The sequence below is a fragment of the Camellia sinensis genome, chromosome 6 (assembly GCF_055761805.1).
Source record: "Camellia sinensis isolate YWXY chromosome 6, ASM5576180v1, whole genome shotgun sequence".
Lineage (NCBI taxonomy): Eukaryota > Viridiplantae > Streptophyta > Magnoliopsida > Ericales > Theaceae > Camellia > Camellia sinensis.
This window is the reverse complement of record NC_138966.1, coordinates 72,722,885-72,740,617: the sequence shown is the minus strand read 5'-3', so window position 1 is coordinate 72,740,617 and position 17,733 is coordinate 72,722,885. Positions and strand designations below refer to the sequence as shown.

The 17,733-nt window shown below is 33.4% G+C and overlaps 1 protein-coding gene across 2 annotated transcripts; it reads right to left on the bottom strand.

Annotated features, from left to right (window-relative positions):
• Nucleotides 1–4,930: 4,930 nt before the first annotated feature.
• On the bottom strand, nt 4,931–16,447 carry LOC145792695 (QWRF motif-containing protein 2-like). Of its 2 annotated transcripts, none has more exons than XR_014332442.1 (6): nt 14,637–16,441; nt 12,938–13,052; nt 9,693–9,809; nt 9,455–9,544; nt 5,407–5,514; nt 4,931–5,325 (listed from the first exon to the last, which is right to left on the bottom strand). XR_014332442.1 is itself a non-coding variant. In XM_082873975.1 (6 exons), exons 1-6 carry the CDS (start codon nt 16,035–16,037, stop codon nt 5,248–5,250), a joined length of 1,914 nt encoding a protein of 637 aa, XP_082730101.1. In that variant the 5' UTR covers nt 16,038–16,447; the 3' UTR covers nt 4,931–5,247. The 2 variants fall into 2 exon arrangements, 1 of the variants encoding a protein (XP_082730101.1); XM_082873975.1 differs by having other exon boundaries at nt 12,938–13,057; nt 14,637–16,447.
• Between the last annotated feature and the right edge of the window lie 1,286 nt (nt 16,448–17,733).

The following is a 17,733-nucleotide window of genomic DNA, read 5'->3' as shown; positions in this document are numbered from 1 at the left end:
CTAGAGGTATGATATGATCTTCTCATTTTTTTTTTTATTTGATTTTATTTGATTTGACAAATCAATTAATCTTTTGGAATTGCTTGCGATTGTTTGTGGGTTGTTGAGTGATTTGATTTTATAGTTTTTTTTTTTATTATTATTAAAAAAAAATTCGATGATTGATTGTGGGTTTGATCAGTGTTTTTGATCGTTCGATGTCTAATTCTAGTTATGTGCGTTAGTCTGTAATCTCTCTCTCTCTCTCTCTCTCTCTCTCTTTCTCTCATGTGTTTGTGGTTTTTCAACTCTGTATGTGTGTTTGTGTTTGAGAGAGATTTAATTTAATTTTGTGATATAGTGTTAATTAGGTGGGTAAATTACAGAGAACTTGGTGGATAGTGAGAATAGTGTTAATCAAGTGGGTAAATTACAGAGAAATTGGTGAAATTGGTGGATAGTGAGAATAGTGTTAATCAGGTGGGTAAATTACAGAGAAATTGGTGGATAGTGAGAATAGTGCTAATCAAGTGGGTAAATTAAGTGGGAAAGTGAGAATAGTGTTAATCAAGTGAGTAAATTTTGTGATATAATGTTAATCAGGTGGGTAAATTACAGAGAACTTGGTGGATAGTGAGAATAGTGTTAATCAAGTGGGTAAATTACAGAGAAATTGGTGAAATTGGTGGATAGTGAGAATAGTGTTAATCAGGTGGGTAAATTACAGAGAAATTGGTGGATAGTGAGAATAGTGTTAATCAAGTGGGTAAATTAAGTGGGAAAGTGAGAATAGTGTTAATCAAGTGAGTAAATTTTGTGATATAATGTTAATCAAGTGGGTAAATTACAGAGAAATTTTGTGATATAGTGATAATAGAGTGTGTAATTGAATCTTTATTTTTTGAAACTCTTTTTCACTCTGTAGAGAAGACGAAAATGAAAATGAAATAATGATTCTACATACATCACAAATTTTTGTTTTTGTTTTTGTTTTTATTTTAAACAGTGCTTCCATAAATTTTTCTGCAAAACTTCGAAATTACTTTTATTTATTTTGAAATTTAATTTGAAATTTTAAAAATGAATAATGTTCACCGTTTTCTTTAAACCCAGAACCTAATTTTTTTTTTTTTTTTATATTCTCTCTTTCTCTCTTTTGGTTCACAAAATTTGAGAACTCAACTCCTTGTGCTGAAGAGTTGTAGGATCTTATGAATTTTATTTAGCTCAGGTGTAGGATAATGCAAACCCAATCAGGGCTTAGTTGGAGAGTTCTTTGCTTTCACTAATACTTCTCTTTTAAAACCTTCTAAAAATATTCAAAACAACATAATGATTAGATTCTAGTAAAAAATTGATTTAACACAAGACAAATCCTATTTGATGAAGTTCATGATAGAAACAACTGGTGTGGTCTTAGAAACTCGGACACTTTTTCAAGAAGGTGACAAGTCTGTGTCGAACATGCATCCAAGTCTTTATTATTAGGGCAAATTACATATACCTCCTTCGAGGTATAGCTAAATTATAGATACTCCTGAGGTTTCGGAAATTACATCCCGCCCCCTGAGGTTTGTATTTTCATAACAATTTGCCCCCTGAGGTTTATATTTCATAACAAATTACCCCCTAATTTCTTATGCAAATATAGCATTCAGGGGGAATTCGTAATTTCTCAAACCTCAGGGGGTATCTATAATTTAGCCAAACCTCAAGGAGGGTATATGTAATTTGCCCTTATTATTATTATTATTATTATTATTATTATTATTATTATTATTATTATTTTATTTTTTTATTTTTTTTTTAAATGTTTTCAGAAACCTAACATACTGACTTAGACAAACACAAAACATGTAACTTGTAAGTTTGAAGAAAATAACTTTGGAATTTAACAATAAAACAAAATTAATGTAGATTTATATCTATTAACATTATCTCATCCATTAGATCTTTTAATTTTATGAGCCCTAAAGCCCAAGTCTTACGATTTGTTTATAAATACAATTTTTAAAGTAGATATTATGATTTTAGTTCACACTTCTTTTCTATGACATAGGGTGTGGTAAATGATTTCTTAGTATTGTCATATAATAATATGTAAATCTATTGGCAATGCAGAAAATGAGAAATAGGTAATAGTTTATTGTATAAATATAAAATATATCCATATTTGTTTTTGTGTCCTTTTTATGCCATGTCAATATAAAAAATTTAAAAAAATATTGTTGTGTCGACATGTCCGTATCATGCCATGTTTGTGGCTTGTGTTCAGTGCTTCTTAGGGTGTGGTGGTACATGAGGATTGTGCAATATGAACGCAGTAGTGGTACTCTTTAGTGGCAAAATAATCATGGGGATGTCGTAATTTGGTTTTTGTTGTATGGTTCTTCATTTTTCTGCTTTGTGATCTATGTTTTCTTCTAATTTGATATTTCTAAAATTAGCTCAAGATTTTTTTTTTTTTTTTTTGGTGAAACCTGTTTGCTTTGTAATGAATACCTGGAAAATTGTTTTTAAAATTCTAGCATAATTTTTTCTTCAATTACATAAATGCATTTTTAAATATGTAGATTGTTTGCTAAATAATATATATATATAGATATATATATATTTTTTTTCTTTTCATCACAGCAGTGAGATGGGCATTTGAGAAAAAAAATTGAAAAAATAGGATGGCATTCTTTTTTAAAACCAATTTTCATCCTTATTATGAAACTGTTCCAATTGACTGCAATAAAGAGCTAAAGTTATTTTATAAACATGCAGGGACTGAGGTAACATCTGAAGGGTGAATTGAGACATGGAGGAAAAAACGGTGCTTGATTTAGATCTCAATAATCTGCCTTCACCTGTTGACAATGTGCGACCTATTGATCTTAGTCTTACATTAGTACTACCTTGGGACACTAGACTGTCACAAATACAAATGACAACCGAGCTTGAGTCTGTTGATGATAAAGTTGTCATATGCTCACCAAGAAGCTTTGCTGAGGTATGGAATCTTACATTATTATTAAGATTTTGTTAATGTGTGCCGTTAGGGTACATGTTAAGAGTCTTAAAAAGATTGTTCATTCTGCATGAAAGTGAATGCAATGAAGAATGTACAATCTCTGTGATCCCTATTATTACGCTAGTTGCTTTTCTTATCAATTTACCTAGTTTTTAAGTTTACTGGTTTGCCTTTTTCATCTCATCTTAGGCTAAGGCTAGAAGGAAACGTGGGGTGATAGAGGTGATTGATGCTGAAAGTGATTTTCAAAGAGGCTATTCAGGATCTTGGCAATTATGTTTCCCTCTCTTTTTATGGTTATGGAATTTTGAAGCTTAAAATTATAAAGAACATTGTTATTTAGGATAGTACTTAAGATTCCATACCTTAGCAAAGCTTCTTGGGAAGCATATGACAACTTTATCATCAATAGACTCAAGCTTGGTTGTCATTTGTATTTGTGACAGTCCAGTGTCCTAAGGTAGTGCTAAGGTAAGACTGAGATCAATAGGTCGCACATTGTCAACAGGTGAAGATAGATTATTGAGATCTAAGTCAAGCACCATTTTAGGTGTTACCTCAGTCCTTGCATATTTATAAAATAACTTTAGTTGTTTATTGCAATCAGTTGGAACAGTTTCATAATAAGGATGGAAATTGGTTTTAAAAAAGTATGTCATCCTATTTTTTTCAAATCTCTTATACAATAATAAAATTATCTAAATTATTAATTGAAACATATTTCTAACATCATTAAAAACTATTAATTGACTTGATAATTTATTAACAAAAAAGACGATTTGTTATGAAATTAGAAACCTCAAGATGGAATGTAATTTCTAAAACCACAAAGAGATAATTCATATTTTAATTAAATCTCAAAGAGTGTATTTATAATTTACCTAAAAAATATTTAGCATATATTTTATTTATATTTTCTTTTTTCATTTTTAAATTTTTACCTAAATTCGTAATCCAACACAACCTTATGGAATTGCCATTTGGATGTAAAGTGATACTATGGGGTGTTTTGGCAACACATCAAAAAAAATCAAAAGTCGACTTTTAACTCATTTTGACTTGTATCACTTCGCACATGAAACAATAAAAAAACTTTTAACCATCTTTTCAAAACACCCCATGTAACAGTATCACATCCAGGTGATGTTTGGTAAACATTTTGGAATAAAAAAGCACAAAAAGACAAAAAAAAATCAAAAAATCACAAAAGGACAATAAGCAAAAAGACAAAAAAAAATACATCATTCCAAAGCCAAAAAGCCAAAAAAACCAAACAAGAATACCAAACGACTAAAAAAATCCCAAGCTAAAAAAATCATAAAAACCAAAAAGTCAACAAAAAAAGTCATTGCCAAACGAGCACCCAATGAGCCATCTCAATTTTTGGCAGAGACTACAATATTATTCACCATGCTTGGTTTGAGTTTTCAAAAAACTCTTTTCAGAAAATTCTACTTTCTTATTTTTCGTATTTTTTTGTTTTTGCTAAATTTTTTTAATATTTTAAACAATTTTTTTACTTTTTAGACACACTTAAAATAAATACACCTAAAAAGTAAAAAAATATTTTTTATATTTTTATGTATTTATTAATTTTTTAAAATATTTTTTCACAAATTTTTTACTTTTTAGATACATGTAACTAAGACGCATCTAAAAAAGTAAAAAAAATGTTTAAAATTTAAAAAATATTCATTAAAAACAAAAGAATACGAAAACCAAAAAATTCAATTTTCAAAAAACTTAATTTAGAAAACTCAAACCAAACACACTGATTGGGTTTAGTGAGAGACCATACTTTTCATCTAATCCAATTTCTGATTTTTTATTGGCAGTGACACCATTTAAGATATTATCACCATTACAAACAATGGAAAGTACTAAAAGCAAAGAAAAGAAAAAGAACATATGAGCATTTTATGATGACATGCCTGCTAAAAGAAATTGGACAATAACCACTGAGAACTTGGGGAATTGAAAACATCATTTATACATATTTACCTACATTTTCCTTTTTACTATAATAGAGAATACCTGTATACAATCTATCTATATACTACTGAAGTCGAGAAAGACAATTTTTCACCATCTGTGCAAATTCAAAACACCTCGTATAGCCAATATCGGCAGATCTTGAAGGCGGCAAAAATGGGTACTCAGCTTTTCCAAGCCACAAACAACCACACGCTACTTTCTGATTTCACATTATGTTAGCTCGTAAGGTAAGCAGTCAAATTGACATATCAGCTTTTTTATACTTCATTTGTCAGGTCTGAAGGCTTATTACACCTCAGTTGTAGTATATGTGTTCTCATGCTGCAATCCTTCACCTGCTTTTATAACTCTCGTCAGTTCTCGACAATAAAAAACAAAATAAAAAAAATAAATAACACTTCAATTTCAATACTTACCTGCATGGCTGTTAGTGTGGACAATAGATCTTTGCACTGATCAAGTAAAGCACGTTCCTTTGCAGTTGTGTTTGCAAGTTCAGACAACAATGGGTTCACTTGGTCTACCTGTCAAAGAAAAATGGTTCAGAAACATAGACCATGAGATGAACTTCAATTTAAGCAAGCATCAAAGCCACTTATAAGCTATCCTTAACTCATTGGCATCATCAATTTAAACGAAAAAAAATGATGAAACCAAAAGGCATCCAGGAAAAGAGATTTACAGAAAAACCTGAAAATGGCAACAGAATTTTCTTTCCTTCCATCTTGTCAACTTTTGGCACAATTGATATGTGACAATATACACCAAAAAGATAAGAAAAACAAAAAAGAGGAGTGTCCTAAAAACATAATAATCACAAACACTGAGTTTGACACCAGGTAGAAATATATGGGAAAGGAAAGAGCTGCTCCTCTCTATCTTCTCTGTTTTTTTTTGGTTTATCTAACTCGCTTACCTAAAAAAAACGAAAGAGCTCCTCCCATTTTTTCAAAATTGAACTGATTTTTTTGCACTTGAAAGGTTGGTAACAAGAAGAAGTAACACAATCCATTCCTAGGGATGCGCATCTTCCATTCCTCCTCTTTCCCCTTTCTTCCTATTCTCCAATCATACCAAACATAATCTGCATAAACTCAAAACTTCCTTTTTCTTTCCTAATATAATAGAACCAAAAAGTTTACCAATTGCACATCCAAAAAATTGAATTACAATACCTATCCATAAAAAACTCAAAATAAATAAATTTGCAAAGATTGAAACGCCCACCAAACCAAATTTAAAAATAAAATATAAGAAAAGAAAAAAGAAGAAAGAAAGATCTTTCACACTATATAGACCTAATATCTAGTGCTTAACAATTTTCAAGCACCATTTTCTTTATGCTATGTCTGGTTTTTGAATTTGGTTGGTTGGGTTAAAAAATAAGAACATGAATAGGCATTTCTCAAAAAATCTGTTCTTTAATTATAGAAGAATGAATAGACATAAGCAATTTCATTTTTCTTTCCCTTCACAGATCCTAGATCCAAACATACATAGCATTAAAGAATTAAAATAAGAAAAACCCCAAAAATTAAAGAGAATTGAGTTGGATCTATGATTTAGACAGTTGGATGCACACTAAAATAGAAAGGTGGACCTGTAAAACCACTTTCTAAAAGTAAAAGAGAGTTACAACTCTGTATAAACTAGCTAAGGAGAAAATTTCATGGTGAACTATTTAGAAATAAAGAAAGCCAATATAGGTGACAACCAGCCACATAAAAAGGAGATAACCTTGAGGCTAAGAAAATATATTCCAATAATACTGCTAAACAAGCAATTTTGTAAATATATGCTAGATTAAGTGTGCAAAAATACTAAAATCATGTAACCAACTTCTAGAAAGTCTGGCGCTCTTTATTCTACTTTCATTCCTTTCTCAGAAGCATAATAAAAAACCCTTCCCCAACCAAAATGGGATAGGCTCCCCCCTCCATTCCTCATCTCTCCTTACTTCTCTTATAGGGCTCAATTCTAAACCCGCACCGATAATCCAAATCATCTACTTTGTAGACATCACAATAAAGGTTAGTCATGCAAAAAATTAACTTCATCAGATAACTATAAACATATGAATAAATAACATTTTATTTTAAAAAATAAATGGTTTAAGTTTACAATCACATTTGTCATTTATTTTATAAAACAAAATGTGATTTTTTTCTTATGTTTATAAATGTCCGATGAAACTCATTTGTTGTATGGATGACTTTTATTGCAAAACCTACGAGACAGCCGGTTCGAATCATCAGCATGGATTTGGAATTAAACCCCATAATAGGAGTATGGAGAGATAAGGTATGGAGGGGAACCCATCCCAACCAAAATAGGCTCAGATAACATTGGCATGGTTTTCACTTTATGCTGATTTTTTAATAACATACCCATAGTATTCATAATTTTGCTTTCATGTTCAGGAAGGCACATTTTACCATATTTACAAAAGGTGTTTATACTTGTACTTAAAAATTATGATGTGCTTACAAAAGGTGTTTATACTTGTACTTAAAAATTATGATGTGCTTACACAAGTGGCAACACAAAGGAATGGAAAAACCATAGAAGAAGAGGAACTTCAATCTTCCATAATTTTCCATTACATAAAGAGCCAGTTTCTGTTGAACCATTTTCTCTTCAGAACACCATTGAACTTATTGACAATATGCAGAAAAAAATAATAATAATGCATGTGAGACAATAATGGTTGATATATGGAAGGCAGTTAGCATGTTCAAATCTTAAACAAAAACTAAACCCCAGCCTTGAAATCCTGCAAAATAATCATGATACTAGATCTGTGGGACTATAATACACAATAATCAAACCTCGAATGCAAAGACAATGCAAAAGAATTACAGACTACATTTACATGTCAGTACACAAATGACTTACAGAAGGGCTAATTGAAATCCCAGCATTCTGAATATTAAGTCCACTCTAAACTTGATTATATAACACAGTGACCAAAATTTTAACATTAAGGCAACAATAGAACTCATCCGATATTATACTTCACACCCTTCAAACAAAGAAAAGTTCAAGTGGCTGTATTATGGTTCTTACCTCTTACTCATCATTGGACCTTTACTGTGTATGATTCCCAATGAATCAAAGCTATGAAGCACGGATACTTCAAAAAGGGTGACGTATCCGTATCGGATACTTATCGGATACCGATACTCCTCGGATACTCGCGGATACGTATCGGATACTTCTTAAAAGTATCGGATACTTCTTAATTAATTTTTTATTAATTTCGAAGTATCGGATACTTAATTTTGAAGTATCGGATACTCGAAGTTACATATTACTTATAATATTTTGTTTAGTTCTTTCATAAGAGGAATATAGTGAGAGTTAAAGTAATAGAATTTGTCAAATTGATGTATCCTTGTTGCCTCTCTCACTTCTCTCTCGCTTTCTCACTCTCTCACGTTTCTTCTCTCTGCTCTCATTCTTTTTTGGGTGTTGGCATGTAAGGATGATGTTTAATTTGCATTCGCATTTGCATTTGCTTTTGCTTTTAGTTTTGGATGTTTTATGAATGTTTGAGCACTTTTAGGTTAATAGGAATCTCTCTCTTTATTTATTAATTTACTTTAAGTTTTATTTTCATGCATATTACATTATTAAAATTATAAAAAAAAAAATTTATGAATATATCCCCGCTGTACCCGTATCATACTTTTTCAAAATTTGACATATCGCCATATCCACATCCCCATATCACCATATTCGTATCCGTGCTTCCTAGGCTATCATTGATGACTTAAAAAAGTATATTTGCTGAAATTTTTATTTAAGAATGATTTTTTGGCTTTGGCCTTAGCTAAGGTCTTGTGATATTCACTGATAAAGGGGAACAAGTTGAAACTATTGACCTTGAAGACTCTTAATTTTGTAGGAATCTTTCTTCTTAATCAAGTTGTCTTTTGCTTTAAGTTTTATTTTTATGCATACTGCATTACTAAAAATTGTTAAAATAATATTTTTTACGAACGTATCCCCGCCGTACCCGTATCCTACTTTTTCAAATTTTGTCGTATCGCCATATCGTATCGTATCCATATCCGTATCCCGTATCCGTATCTGTGCTTCCTGTAATATTTGACCTAACTACTATATAGCCAGACATCCTGAGCACAATCTTCTTAATCCAGCAGGTCACAATAACCGCAAAATGTATTGTTCTGGAAATGTGTGATGATAATACATTGCTAAATGCCATGAACTATATATACTTACAAGAACTATGCTATAAACTAAAATAAGGGAACCTATTACCATATGTCCTAAAACTGTTCTGCTTAGGGTCTACTTATTATACTTTATCCAAACACTTCAGCAAATCAAACTAAAAAATATAAATAAATAGAACCAGTTTAATATTATAAACCAAATTCAACGTTTACTGCCACTGCAAAAAACAAGAAGGATAATTCAAATGATCAACAAGATTACCTTTGTCAACAAAGAGCATATAGAGGATGCCATAGACTGCATCACATCAACTGCTGAACAAATAGCATCTTTGACATTTTGAGTATCTGCCTGTGACAAAATAAAAAAGAAAATAAAATTTTTAAAAAAACCAAAACAGAAAATGGTTTCTGAAAGTCACATAAATGCTATATTGGCTATGCATTAAGTGATGATGGGATGCCAATGCTCATTCAAGACAGAAGGCAGGAGCGCAAACCCTTGCACCACCAACAATAGGAAGCCGGAGAGTGCTGCTTTCCAATGCTTCAATAGCCCCAGACAAGGAATTGGAGTGATCCCAGTCAATAAGATCCCAATCATCCAAATAAAGAATCTGCATTCATCAAATACATTAGATCCAAAATAATGGACAGATGGGTAGAACTAATGAACCCTACTCACAAACAAATGTGCATACCTGTATGTGACCTTGAGAATTTAAAAAATGACAAACAAAAAAAATAAAATGCTTGTCCAAATGATTTAAATGCAATCACCCCTCCGAGAACCACCATGGACCATGGAACAAAATATTCAAGTTACCCACTTCAAAGAGAGAATGACCATAGCATGACTGAGAATGACACAACTCTTTCCCATACATCAATCTTACAGATTCTATATTTTTGGTCTCTGCAGATCAATGACACAACTCTTTCCCATACATCAATCTTACAGATTCTATATTTTTGGTCTCTGCAGATCGATGAAATAGTCCTAACTTATAACTCGAGTTCCCAAGTTGTGTTCTTAAGGAGATTGTGAGTAATGGTGGTGGATTGCATGCCCGCGTGTGTGTGATAACTCTGTTCCGTATTATGCTAATTAATCTTAATTATGATTGTGATTATGTGTTTAATATGATTTTGGGTGCCATTTATATAATTATATGTGGTTTTGGCTTTATATCTGTTCACCGTAGGAAAATCTGTTCAATTTACTATTATAAACTGAAAATTAAAGGCCTTATCGGCCACAGAAACCGAAATTGACTACGCCATTATGATTGGCGTAATTTTTAGAGCCTATGGTGAAATTTAATTGAAAACTGATTCGGAACGAAATAATTAGATTCAGAATGATTAAATTAAGCTCAATTACTTAACCTAAATCAAATTTGATTAGGCCAACATATATAAGTGGCCTATTTGTATTTATGAGCAATGTTTTGAGCTCATCTCCTCTCCTTTGGCTGGGATCACCCTAGAGAGAGAGAGAGGGTCGGTTAGAGAGAGAGAGTGAAGGCAATTGAAGCTTTGATCAAGAAGCTTGGAAATCTTGAAAATTAACTCAAGAATTAACCATAATTTGGAAGATTTGAGCTTCTAGAAATTGGTTATGAATTCATAAATTTGATGTTGTAATTTTGTGAATTCAAGTTAGATGGTAATCAAGAATATAATTTGAGTTAAAATTGATGAATTTGGAGCTTGTATGTACATGCATGTGCATAATTGCCATGATCTTATACATTCAAACATGAATCATGTTGAATAAGAAGAATTGAGCACCAAATCTCACATCATGCATAATTTTCATGAGTTTCATGATTATAAGTGTCATTTGTATCATTTGAAATAGAGATGAAGTCAAGAATTGACATGCATGCATGATAGATAAGGGTATGGAATTTGTATGAAGTAAAGTATATGGCTTTTGAAAATTATGAAAAGAATTCAAGATTTATGAGGCGGACCATGATTTTGGTCAATTGGTTCCAAATTACTCATGTTCTTGTATATGATGTCTTTTGTGTCAAAAACATGAGTTTTGAACCTTTAAACATTGAGTTTGAACTTCAAGAATAATTCTGGATTTGGCCTGTCCACTCGAACGGGAAAATCGCCGCTCGAGCATGAAATGTTAGTTCCCAGAACTTTTGCAAACATTGATGTCTGCTCGAGCGGAGGGAGTCACGCTCGAGCGTCAGTCACATGTTTCGACTCTCAGCTTGAGCGTCCGAAGTCACGCTCGAGGGCAAAAATGAGGCAACTAGTACTTTTGCAGACAAAAAGGGTCCGCTCAAGTGGCGAAAGCTGCGCTCGAGCTGGGATCCCTGTTTCAGAAATTTTGAAAAGATTGTTTTGTGTTTCATTTTCCGTTCTCTTTCATTTCTCAGCATTCTTAGGCATGCATTGAGCATTGTGAATGGATAAAGAAGAATATATGAATTGAAAACGGATTGAATTGCTTGTGACTCATTATGTCTTATGATATGAGTAGGGTCAAGCACAAGGGCAAATCATCCAGCGGATCACTGTGAGTAATATCTTAGTAAAGATATTTTAAAGTATGTTATTTGTCCAATTACTTACTCCTATTTGAGTTCATAAGTTTGTTTGAATTGTGGACAAATATTCGTTTGTCATAATTGATTGGGCCAAAGGCCGTCGGACATAAATGGTTGGGCCAAAGGCCGTCAAACATGAATGATTGGGCCAAAGGCCGTCAGACATGAATGAAATGGGCCAAAGGCTATTTGATATGCTCGGGCTTGAAGCCGTAATGGGCCTAAGGCCGTTTGATATATGTATATCTGTTTCGACCTTCATTCATGTATCTTCTTTATTTGATATTATTCACTGGGCTTTTGCTCACTCTCATTCATATATATGTAGGTGAGCCAAGAGATGTTCAAACCCAGCCTCGGTGAAGTATGTGAGAAACTGTCAAAGTTTTGAGAAGTCAGCCCTAATATCTCACGCACAAGACTTGCTTTTGCCCTTTTGTTCTTTTGTTATATCTTTGCTATGTGGGTGAAAACGTTGAATCACCTTTGTATATATGTTTTGTTTGGCTGACTGTATGACTGAAAGTTCCTGGATACAGATTAACTCTATGGGTATGTGTGAGTTATTACGAAATATTTGTGGAATGATTTTACTATACCATGTAAGCACAGCTCTATAGACAAAGTCTTTAATCTTGCTTCCGTTTTGGCCCCTTAACTCTATTGAAATATGTCTAAGAATTGTTTGAGGCCGTAGGTATGACCTTAATCCATGGGGGCGGGGGCGGGGGCGGGGGCGGGGGCGGGTTCGGGTCATGACAGTGTGTGTACAAGATCAGGTGTAATTTGGGTATGTCTGTGCCTGCTTGTCTAGCAAAACCAGAGCTAAAGAGAAAGAGTTCTTCATATATTCAGCTAAGTGAATTTAAGAGGAAGGGCAGGGCAGGTTCTGTTCTATATTCAATCTAGTAATAGAAAGAAGATGGTGATCAGCAAAACTAGCATATCAAAAGACATTTCAAAGTTCTATTAAAGGCACAAGGCAACAAAACAGAAGTGGCCAAGATTAAGCTCAAACAAAATGCTAAAAAGACAATGGCCATGGCACTAAAAGAACATGACTTTTAAATTAGGAAAAAGTTGAAAACAAAAGCAAAAAGAAAAAAAATTAAAATAAAATCAAGACAACAAACCCCATAAGAAACATAACTGCAATGAATTCATGATCTTACTTGTCCCTTGAGGATGGAGTATAGCATCAAGTTTTGCCGCAACAACTGTAACTCTATTCTTTTGGTTTTGATAGAATGCAGCAATTTCGAGGTAGCCACCCAACCATTGTATAGGCTTCTCTGGTACAGAGAAGAACAATTAGAAAGACAATAAAAATATTGTTCCAATACCTCATTACTAGGTTTAAAATAAAAATAAAATAAAAACATATTAGCTACAAAGTTATCTAATTTCTACATTTCCTTTTGATCGGCAAATCTTCTAACGTTTGAAAAATCCGCCTAATTGTGTGTGAAAAATGAAGGGAAGGATATTCCCACTGTTAAATATTGACTGTTTGATACATTACTGCTGTCAGGTAGGGGTGGGCACCGGCCCGGTGGTCTGGCCAACCCAGCCTGCATTTTCAAGGGCTTGGCATTGATAATTAAGTCCATAGGGCTGGGCTGGACAGAACTTTTTGACCCGTTAATTAAATGGCTTGGGCTTGGGCTTGGGAATAGTCATTATCGCAGCCCAGACCGGCCAGTATACGTACTTTATATATATATTGTATATAATATTCTCTTTTATATACAATTTATTTACTTTTATTTTTGTTTAAAGTAAAGAAAATACACTTCAGATGAAAGTACACTTACCAAGCTTTGAACTTAGGATCAAATGAACAAAATTAAATGTTTACAGCAACTAACTATAGCTTTCTGAAGAATGTCAAAGTTACCACCAGTAACTCAAATCTTTTCTGCTTGGACTAGTATCCAATCTTGCCAATGTTATATCTTTGTTCAGCCATTTAAGTAGCCAAACATGCATAAAATGTCTCAGATGGTCAGGCCCATAACCATTTAATAGAAACATATCACTCATGCAGCTATTCTCAAACAACTACTTCATCATTCCCAAACACATTAAAGAAAAACATTTTCCTTTCCTCCCTCATTCTCTTATGCAATAGAATTCAGCACATGGTCCCCCTTGAACAGAAAATTCATTCCTCTTTCTACATCAGGGAAATTATAATATTCATTCCTAAAGCATAAGGAGGCCTATGGTTAAGGGAAAAATAAGCAACTATGAAAAATTCAAATACATACATAGGCATAATGTTAAAAAACCAAACAGTGGTATACACCACCTAATATCTTTTCTCTTCTTCTGCCTTCATCCCTTCTAAACTTTTATCTAACCCCTTTGACTATTTAAGTCATTTACTTTTATTGGATTCCAGATGACATCTCCAAGATAAGACAAAATAGTAGCTGCTGGAAGGGAGCAAACTATATTTTCTATCCTACTTATATGTCGATTTAAAAAGGGTCAAAGCAACCTTCCAATAAATTATTGCACATCCATGGATTATCCGTCGTCATCTGCTCTTTTTTTTCATCATGCCATGAATTTTCCACCCTAGAGATGTCAATGTACCAACTTGTAACCAATAGAAACTGATACTTTCCATCAAACAATTGAAACAAATGTATAGGTGATATTAGTGATCAAAACATAGATGTTATGAGAAGGCAGGAGAAAATTAGATACAAACCAAAACTATTGTATACATCAATGGTAGTGTGGTAATGGTAACAGAAATATAAATGAATGTATGTAAAAAAAACTCATCACTGCATAAACAAACTTACACATGATAAAAATAAAAGATCCATATACAAAGAAAGAAATCAACAAGCTATATACCTCTGCAGTCACTTTCTGGACCATCATTGCATTGTCTGCTCTTGCATTTATAAATCGCCATTGCAAGTGCCTGTTATGTAGCAGCCTCAGCAAGTGTGCATCCCCAACCTTCCCCCTCCTTACATCAGCAGCAAAGCTGAGAATTGAAGGAGTGTTTCCCAAATCGCTATTCACGGTGCTTGCTACACCGCCATTCCTCACTCGAGATGGGCTCATCATCCCCCTCGATGGGGATGACACGGAAGATGTCACAAGCTTGCTTGGCGATGCTGGCCGAACACCACAACGAAGAGGAGAAGATAAACCCCTGCTACCTGAAACTCCTCTAGGCGTTGAAATTGGACTATCCATATAGGATTTCTTCAATGCATTGAGTTTTGGTGGAGTTACCGTTTTCAACCCATTATTATTCTTTGAAATTGGGGAAACTTGCTCTGGCAATCGGCGCTGCAGCCGGTTAGTAGTCTCTTGCCAAAACCTGGCGGGCACCACGATGCCGCGTGGCCCTCTTCCACGCACGGGAGCAGCAGCTCTCACACAACATTCTTGTACAACTCCAGCTCCCGCCCCCGCTCCCGCTCCAGTGCTTCCAGAGGTAACACTTTCAGTGTCGTCCGAAGCAACCAGATCAGAAGTGGCAGCAGATCCAGCATCTGAAATAGCATCAATTACAATCGGAGCAGCTTTATCAAGGTCGGGATTGGCTTTCAATCTGGGGCTAGCAACTGAGGCTTTACTGCTATCATCGATCATGATGATGGATTGCTGTTGCAATGCCCCCATTTTTTTCTTATCAGCGGGGCTACAATCCAAACTCCTTATCGTCATAGAACAATTCAATTCCCGCGATCTCCCAGGCCAGCGATGCTGATGATCTTTAATAATTGGCTTCGAATTTTCCCTCTCCGGCGTCGCTTTCCTGCTCGAACTAGTCAAATTATTCGTCGCCGGCGCTGGCTTCGCCTTGCGCGAATACGAATCTCCTTGAAACGAAACTGACATACTCCTCTTCGAAGCCACCAACAACTTCGCAGCAGCCGACATCTCCCCGGCATTTCCCGGCCGCCTCCGCTCCGCAGATTGCGACCGTGAAGGAGCAGGAATCGGCGTCATCGGCACAGTTCTCGAAACAAGAGGCGAAGGATAGCGCCTGGAGGAAGACGAATTCGAAGACGACGACGACGACGATGATGAATACGAAGATGATGAAGTGGTACAACTAGAAGACAAGTATCGAGAAGTGACTTCTCTGGATTTGGGTCTCCGAGGAGGAGGGCCAACGACGCCATTGTCAGCCTCAGAAGGTAACAATGGAGGCCTTTTGGGGTTGTTCTGGTGGTGAACCCCACCTTGTGATGAGACCTTATTAGGGTTCGGCGTAGCAGACACAGCAGCCACCATTATAGCACACACTTGTCACAGCTCATAACTATCAAACCCTAATTACAGCCCAAAACCTGTGACTATTCAAGCTAATTCTTAATTTAGAGAGACAACGGAGGCGTGAGTGTACTGAAGGGATGAAGTGAGAGAATATATATATACAGAGAGAGAGAGAGAGAGAGAGAGAGAGAAACTAGAAAGGAAGGGGTTATAGGAGAGAGAAAATGAGGCGATATATGACCGTTACATGAAGCCGGCGGCGAGAATATAAAGAGGCGTGATGAGCGAGATTTGGGAGCGCAACTGCCGTACTAGTTCTAGTTCGTGTGCTTGAGTTGCTATGCTACTACTATGGAAATACATTTACATATATATATACGTTTGAAAATTTCTATTCTTACGTAAAGTTGGGTTATTTTTTGGTGGGTGATTGAGGTCAAGTTTGGCGTATCTTGAAAAAAATAAAAAGTTAAAAAATTATTATCTTATTTAAATCAAATCATTTTATTTAAGTCATATCATTTCTCTTATACATCACTTCAAATTCAACCTAAATCTAATCCATATTTCATAAAAAGTCAAAAAATATACTTATTTAGATTATCTCAAACAACCCTGAGAGCTCTATAGTGCTGAATTTTATACATGTGGCATTGAAGGAAAGGAAATAAAATAAAATAAATAAGTTAAAATATTACATTAATGGGTTATTTCACGTGCTATTTTATGGTAATATAATTAACAAAAAATATGAAGTATTAATTATTTATATTAAATGAGTGAGAAACATGAAAGTGTATAATGAATAGTAATTGATAAGGAAGCATAGTTATGTGGTATTTCGGTAATATTAAATAATTTCTCCATAAAATTTATATAAAACATGACGAATTACATTAATGGTTCTTGTAATTTAGAATTTGTGTTATTTTAATTTCTAATATTCCAATTCTAATATATTTGATCTTAAATTTTGAATTTCGCTCCAAATAATGACAATTGAATACACCGTCTTTTTGTAAACAAAAAATACTCTATTTCAAAGGCAAAATCATGAATTTAATAAATATAAACTAGTTTGATAAAAAATAAATGTCAAAAAATTATTTTTGAATTTTTAAAAAATATTTCTACCCACCAAAGATAAAATTATATAAAAATAATAAATCTTCTAGAGTTTTATTTTTTTTATTTTTTTACCAAATTAATTTTTAATATGTGTTTGGATAATGATCATGTAATGAGTAGTTATTTTTGTTGATATTTTTTTGATGATTATCATGTAATGGTTGGTTATTAGGCTATTAATGTGTAATCGATATGTTTAATATATGAAATATTTTTAGTTTTTTTTTTATTTATTAAATTTGTTTAATAATGATATCAAAGTTGTTGCCATGTTTGACTTTTGAAAAAAATAAAAACTAATTTAATGAAAATAAATATCAAAAAAATTTAATTTTAAAAAATTATTTATACCATTCCAAACGATAAAATTATATAAAAATGATGTGTTTTTAATTTTTTTCACCAATTTAATTTTTAGTTTCTTAGAAAAAAAAAATTCTAGAAATATATGCTAAAAACCAAACCAACCACAAACTTTATAACTAAGAAAGTGTTAACATCTATATATAAAGAAAATAGTCTTTTTAAGGACCATGATTGTGGAAGTTCTAAACTCCCAAACTAATTTTGTTAATTTGTTAATTTT

Excerpts from the sequence above, each read along its gene's own strand:
- LOC145792695 (XM_082873975.1), bottom strand. The coding sequence starts at position 16,037 with ATGGTGGCTGCTGTGTCTGCTACGCCGAACCCTAATAAGGTCTCATCA. Across the intron at positions 9,545-9,692 it reads CTATTGTTGGTGGTGCAAGG|GCAGATACTCAAAATGTCAA; the intron begins GTTTGCGCTCCT and ends ATTTTGTCACAG. Across the intron at positions 5,515-9,454 it reads TATGCTCTTTGTTGACAAAG|GTAGACCAAGTGAACCCATT; the intron begins GTAATCTTGTTG and ends TTTCTTTGACAG.